Genomic DNA, 6,582 nt, shown 5'->3' with positions numbered 1-6,582 from the left:
TAACTTTTCGCCTTAAAAAACCCGAGGTTTGATTAACCCCTGCTCAGGCGAAAATTAAAACAAAATTTGCTAGGCAGAGTTTGCAGGCAAATTATGCTTGATGGGACAGAGTTTTGCAAGCAAACTATGCATCAGCAAACTCTACCTTAAGAGCAGAGTTTTGGTTCAAAATTCTACCTTAAAGGCAGAATTTTAAGACAAAATTTTGCCTTGCGAATCTAAATTTTACCTGGCGAAATTTTATAAAATTTTTGACTGAGCGGGGGTTCGAACCCGGAACCTAGAAGTTTTAGGTGAAGGATAAAAATTAAAGACCAGCAATTTGAAGGACAAAATTTAAGACCAGTGCATTTGAAGGGCACTCCGCACAAAAAAAAAAAAAAGAAAAAGAAATGGACAACTTACAGGAATAACTACCTTTTAAGGGTTGTTAACAATTAGTAGCTACCTTTTATCAATTTACAATTCGTAGCTAGTTTATGGCAAATTCATTGCATTTGAGTGTATTTGAAAGCATTGTTCAGTTGTATCCAGCCTTATATGATGTCACGTGTATTTGACTGTATTTGAATCCATGCAACCTTAATTTTTCTGAATACATGTGTATTTGAAATGATTGTATTTCAATGCATTTAAATACATGACGAAGCTGTGTATTCTATTATATTTATATATTGATGTATCCTTTATTTTGGTTGTATTTGAATGTATTCGAACTCCAATCAACAAGGCGCCACGGACGTCGCAAAGTTGAATGTATTCGACTATATTTGAATGTATTTCAACAAGATTTTAGATGCAAAATTTCAAATACACTGTATTTACTCGAAAAAAATTGTATACAAACATATGTACATGGATTATTCAAACAATATATACAGTCAAATACATCTAGTTTTGATATGAGAAAAACTATGTATATAGAGAGAAAAATAACGAATACACTCAGATATAGTATACAACATATGTATATAGAGAAAAAAATAGCGAATACATTCGAATAAACTCATATCTACAATACAACAAGGAGAAGAAGCCATAAATTTCGGTATCCGTTCAGATCTGAGAAGCTTTCCTCTCCGAAATACAAATAACCGCAATTTCGAAGCAGATCTAATTTCACTAGCGAGGATGAGTTGAAGAAGATGAAGATCTAGAGTTGGAGGAAGAGAAAAAATTGACGATGAAGCGGCAATTCGATGCCGGAGAAAGTAGTTGTACAAACTCCACCGGAGACAGTTACTTGAAGAAGAAGATGAAGATGAAGCAAGTTATAGAGTCATCGGAGGAAGGAGAAGAGTCAGAAGCGGAGGCGGTGTTGTTGGAGAGAGAGTTGTGTGTGGGAATGAAATAACTGATAGTGGTATATTTTGTCCTTGTATATGAATACATAGTAATTAGCTATGATAGATAATTAAATACATAGTATAGCTATGATATGTAATTACTTTAAAGCATAGTTATTATAGTAAATACTCTTGGAGGTTAGCTACATGTAAATTTTTCAAAAAAAAAAAAATTCACCCGCCTAATCATAATATATTGTAGCTAGTGTGTGTAACAAATACTCCCTCTATATTACTGCAGTATACTTTGATTATACAGTATAATGATTAAAATTTATAAACTCATAGATTCTCTTCACCGAGTCATCGCTAGCAACCAACTCTTATCCCTTGGAGTCAAAGGGCGAGTTCTTTCTTATCTTGCCCAAAACTTTCTTTATTCTCATTGGAGAAATACTATCCTGCGGTAAGGTCTCGCTTGCCCTTAGTAATAAAGTTTAAAAGAGGTGATTTAAAGTTTGTGTTCGAATATGAATTTCACGAGTAAATTCCCTAAAAGGTCACTCATGTATTGAGAATTGTCTACAAATAAACACTTTTGTTTGTTTTAGGACTAAAATATCACTCGACTATCACTATTTTCCTCAGAATATACTAAACACACAAAACTCTCATTCTCTCCTAGTTGGCATGCCATGTTACATAAATTTTTTTAATAAAATATTTAATTAACTCAACCCAACCCAAAAGCATTTAACTTACCAACTCATGTCTTATATCAATTTAACCCGGTTAGAAAACATCAAAGAAGCTTAACTTTTATACCCGATTTTGGATTTTTGCGTTTTGCACCCTTAACGTATACTCTCTTTTACGATTTGCACCCTATTCAATTTTTTTGTCGATATGCACCCTAATCTTTGTATTTTGTTACAAACCATAAAAGGTTTACTTTGTTTTATTATTTACAAGGGTAAAAATGAAAAAGAAAATACAATTAAAAGTTCCCTAGACTAATTTTTTCATCAACACCCTAAATTAAATGCTACTTATTGTTTACTATCTTCTTTGAAAACACTGATGTCACCATTTGCTAAAAGGATAGAAAACTTATTTAATTGTCAATGTTTATTCTCCCTTTACCTGTTTCTTGGTAAGGATTTATTACAAATCAGGTTATTGTTTACTACATATTTTAAGTCTCTTTTCCAAACCACTAATTTCACCATATGGAGAAGGATGATGTGTTTGACTTCTTGACAATCTTTGTGCAGTATTATCTGGAAACAAAATCTGTCTTTCCTCGTGTGTTTAGTATATTATGAGGAAAATAGTGAAAGTTGGGTATCACTCTAGTCTTAAAACAAACAAAATTACAAAAGTAATATTTATAGACAATTCTCAATACATGAATGACCTTTGAGGGAATTTACTCGAATGTCACTCAAGAAAAAATGTAAATGATTTGTGTGTGAAAATTTCATTTGGATACTTCTCAAACAAAATTTTCAGTATTTCACTGGTACTATTTGTAAATATTGATGACCAAATTATTATTTGTAAATATAAAGGGAAAATTACGCTATATGTCTATTTTTGAAAATATTTACGCCACGTAGCTCATACTTTGTGTATAAACACCCAATTTAGCCCATATTTGTGTATAAACACACTTTATACAAGATTTATACATTATGTATAATGTTTTTCCGCAGGTATAATGTTGTATAATATTGTATATTGGGCGACGCGGCGTAAAACTTTTCAAAAGCTCTATATTTCTGAAAACATCCCTATATTAAACTTCAACATTTGTAAATTATTAAAATACTCCGCTATTTTATGGACAAATGGAGCCAAAAGGAAAAAGAAAACAGAAAAACAGATAAGAGGAATTTCAAGACTATACTCCGCTACTTATGTTAAAAAAAAAGATATTTTTGTTGTGTGGGTGTGTGTTAGCATCGTAAAATTTTGATCTTTCCCGTCACTCTCAACAATTACATGGTACTCTCATTTACACACTTGCTGTTGCTCTTTTCTTTCCTAACTTCCTGTTATGAAATCAGAAATCAGTTAAAAATTCCATCCAATAAAAGATAATGTCAAGAGCTTTTGCCTCCAACATTAGTCTTCCCCCATGGAATTCCTCTGAGCCACCACCAATTCCATGTCATCCTCAATTCCACTTGACACCAACCACTCGCCGTCACCTTATCACCTCAATTTCCATCATAATATCTCCATTTCTCGCTTCTCCAAAGCTCAATGATCCACTTAACCCCTTTTCCTTACCAGTATCCAATGCTCGTGGGCTTTTCCAAATGCCCCCTTTCCGCCTCACCAACCGGTAACTCTTGAATGCTTTCCTCTTTTATTACTCCCTCTGTCCCAAAATAAGTGTCGCTTTAGCTCATCTAACGCCCATTAAGAAAAACAATAAATGCAACGCATAATTTACTATGTTAATCCTATTTATTAGATGTTTCTTAAAAACTGAGCACTATTAAGAAGAAGTAATTCTTTAGTATAGTTGGAAACAATTAATACTGCTATATGAATTGCTACAGCGACACTTATTTTGGGACAATTTTTATTTTTATTTTTGCTAAGGCGACACTTATTTTGGGACGGAGAGAGCATTAAAATCTGCTTGAAAGTTGTGATTTTTGTGATGAGCATTGTTGTGGGATTTGTTGAGGTGATTGGCAGGTACTTTCTGGTGAGAGCAGGGGAATCGGAATATGAGAGTTTGGGGTTAATTAACACTAATCCAGTAGCCAAAACATCAGTGGATAATGGGCTTTCTGAGAAAGGGAAGAAACAGACAGTTAGGGCAGCGTTCGATTTGAAAGAAATGAGGGCTTGTGAAGGGAATTGTTGGATTTGGCCTTCTATTACTCAGAGAGCTTATCAAGCTGCTGAGATTATCGCTGCTGTTAATAGTGTTAATCGAAGGTAATAATTGCTTCAAGTGGGACACTAACTTATGTTTGTTTTCTTGAAATTCAGTGCTTTTCTAGGACATAATCTTAGTAGTTCCATATGATTTGAGGGCTAATACTAACTGCAATAAACAGTTTATAATGATTCACTTGTTGTTTCAACCGGTTATAATAATTTGCTTGATTTAACTACTTAATTGGTCAGTTGATAGTTGATTTTGGTCTAATTGCAGCCATATAGTCCCTGAATATAGCTTTCTGGATGCTCGTGGACTGGGGGCATATGAGGGGAAAAGTTTGGATACATTATCTGAAGTGAGATGCTTCCTTTGTACAAATATATGTACATGAGATTTATATAGTTATTTGCCGAAATTTGAACATGAAAAGTAAAAGGAAAGAGTGAGCGAGATTAGAAAAAGCAATCAAGAACCAAATTATCCTAAAAAACATGACCTGTTCAGATAACTTCTTGATATAATGACGCAGGTGTATGAATCAGACAGCCTTTCTCCGAATATAAAGCCACCTCCTATTGATGACGGCACACCGAATGAGAGTGTTGCAGATGTCTTTGTTCGCGTAACGCAACTTATGTCGATTCTTGAAACTCAATACTCTGAGGACACAGTTATCATAGTCTCACCAGATTCAGACAACTTGACAGTTCTGCAAGCTGGTTTAACAGGGCTTGATCTTCGAAGGCAAGTGGTTTTGACAGTGTTACTCTTGCTTGCAGTTTAGTCACTCCTAAAGTTTAATGACTTTTACTTTCTTATCAAAATTTGTTGACAATGTTCTTTTTGATGACATTGTTGACAATGTTCAATTTTGTAGGCATAGGGATCTTTCTTTTGGACCAGGTGAAGTTAGATTTGTTGATGCTAGCAGCATACCTACCTATAAGCAACCTGCATCAACAGTCTACAAATGCTTAAACCCCCCTAGCTGTACATGATCACTATACTCCTAAGCTTGATATCATCAACAAGAATGCAGGTGAGATACATGCATTTTATCAATTATATATTACTGCTGAACAAAGTCTTGATAGACTTCTTCTAATGGTTTCTTGCTCTGAATTCCAACTGAACTTTAGTTGAAAAGTTCCTTACAGAACTGCTGCTATAGTAGAATTTTCCACTGAAACGATCGATCAGTGCTTCATGTAAATGTCAGTCGTTTATGCTATATAAATCATCATCATTTTCTATCACAAATGCATGCTAAATATTTTACCTTCAGCAGGATCATTTCTCATTATTGTTGGTGAAGATGCGCTCAGGTAGCTGGAGCCTGTATGGCATTTCTTCTTTCTTTGCTCTTTATGCATAATCAAGAAAAGAAAAAAATGAGACAGAATTATGTACCTTACTGGAAATTAACTTAACTCTTCCTTCTAAAGTCACTCACGCTCGTTGTAAACTTCTATATTGGGAAAATGCCACTTGACTTTCTGTTTCAAGTTATTAGAGATGTATCTGTAACTTCTTCTATTTTCACAAAGTTCCATTGGTGCATCTCATCAAACGATAGCCTTTTATAATCTAATTATCTAAGGGTTACACAGATGAAAAAGTAGGGATTAGAAAGTAGTTCAATTCCTTTCAACTTAGCTTTTCAGATTAAGAAGCTCAAAATATTTACTACATGTTATCTATTTTTATGTTTCATGTTTTCTGAAGTTAATGAATAGTGATAAACCAAATTTTATGTCACAGCTCTTATTCAGTCTCAATGAATGCTAAATGATGCTTAGTGCTGACAGTGTACAAATAGCACGATTCATGACCTGCACAAAAAATGGTGGCTAGCCAATGTTACTCGCTAATGAAACATGGATTATGAAAATTTCTTCAGCTGCCATATGATCAGGCTTTCTGGAAACAGTTCATTGAGCAAGCTTAAAAGCTTTATGAAAGGAACACGTCAAGTTTTAATGTCTTATTTGCTGCAGTAAAAACAGGAAAACTTAATTCAACTTGTTTCTTCTCTTCTCTATTGAAATAAAGAATGGTGGTATTGCAATAGTTGAATTTTGGTTGAAGCATATTTCATAATTTAAAAAAAAAAAAAAAAAAAACATAAAATTTTGAAAATGCTAGCCAATCAAATCTAGGAGAAGCAGGTTGTTAGTATGCTAGCACCTAGACATTGACCATACTGTATTTGAGATGGTTTTTGAATTTTAGACACAGAAACAGCTACTAAAGCTTCTTTTCTGCCTAGAGTTTCCGGGCTCAAGGTGACTTGGTTGTGTCAAAATCTCTTGCACTAACCGTGTATATAACCTAAACTATTTAAAATTCTCAACAATTCGTTTTAATGTTCACTAGACGCATAATTAAACA

The 6,582-nt window shown here is 33.8% G+C and overlaps 1 protein-coding gene across 13 annotated transcripts; it reads left to right on the top strand.

Moving 5' to 3' along the window:
- Nucleotides 1-3,227: 3,227 nt before the first annotated feature.
- Nucleotides 3,228-6,337, top strand: LOC132055829 (uncharacterized). 13 transcript variants are annotated; one of them, XR_009414668.1, is made up of 8 exons: nt 3,228-3,636; nt 3,999-4,244; nt 4,465-4,546; nt 4,721-4,935; nt 5,069-5,230; nt 5,339-5,405; nt 5,480-5,516; nt 5,953-6,337. XR_009414668.1 is itself a non-coding variant. In XM_059447826.1 (6 exons), the coding sequence occupies exons 1-5, from the start codon at nt 3,389-3,391 to the stop codon at nt 5,187-5,189; spliced, it is 912 nt and encodes a 303-aa protein (XP_059303809.1). In that variant the 5' UTR covers nt 3,228-3,388; the 3' UTR covers nt 5,190-5,230; nt 5,480-5,700. The 13 variants fall into 13 exon arrangements, 2 of the variants coding, with proteins under 2 accessions (XP_059303809.1, XP_059303810.1); XR_009414664.1 differs by having other exon boundaries at nt 3,229-3,636; nt 5,331-5,405; nt 5,953-6,332; XR_009414662.1 differs by having other exon boundaries at nt 3,229-3,636; nt 5,331-5,405; nt 5,477-5,516; nt 5,953-6,332.
- Nucleotides 6,338-6,582: the final 245 nt, after the last annotated feature.

The sequence above is a fragment of the Lycium ferocissimum genome, chromosome 5 (genome assembly GCF_029784015.1).
Source record: "Lycium ferocissimum isolate CSIRO_LF1 chromosome 5, AGI_CSIRO_Lferr_CH_V1, whole genome shotgun sequence".
Taxonomy (NCBI): Eukaryota; Viridiplantae; Streptophyta; class Magnoliopsida; order Solanales; family Solanaceae; genus Lycium; species Lycium ferocissimum.
This window is presented reverse-complemented; position numbering and strand designations above follow the sequence as displayed.

Excerpts from the sequence above, each read along its gene's own strand:
- LOC132055829 (XM_059447826.1), top strand. The coding sequence starts at position 3,389 with ATGTCAAGAGCTTTTGCCTCCAACATTAGTCTTCCCCCATGGAATTCC. Across the intron at positions 4,245-4,464 it reads GTTAATAGTGTTAATCGAAG|CCATATAGTCCCTGAATATA; the intron begins GTAATAATTGCT and ends GTCTAATTGCAG. Across the intron at positions 4,547-4,720 it reads GTTTGGATACATTATCTGAA|GTGTATGAATCAGACAGCCT; the intron begins GTGAGATGCTTC and ends ATAATGACGCAG.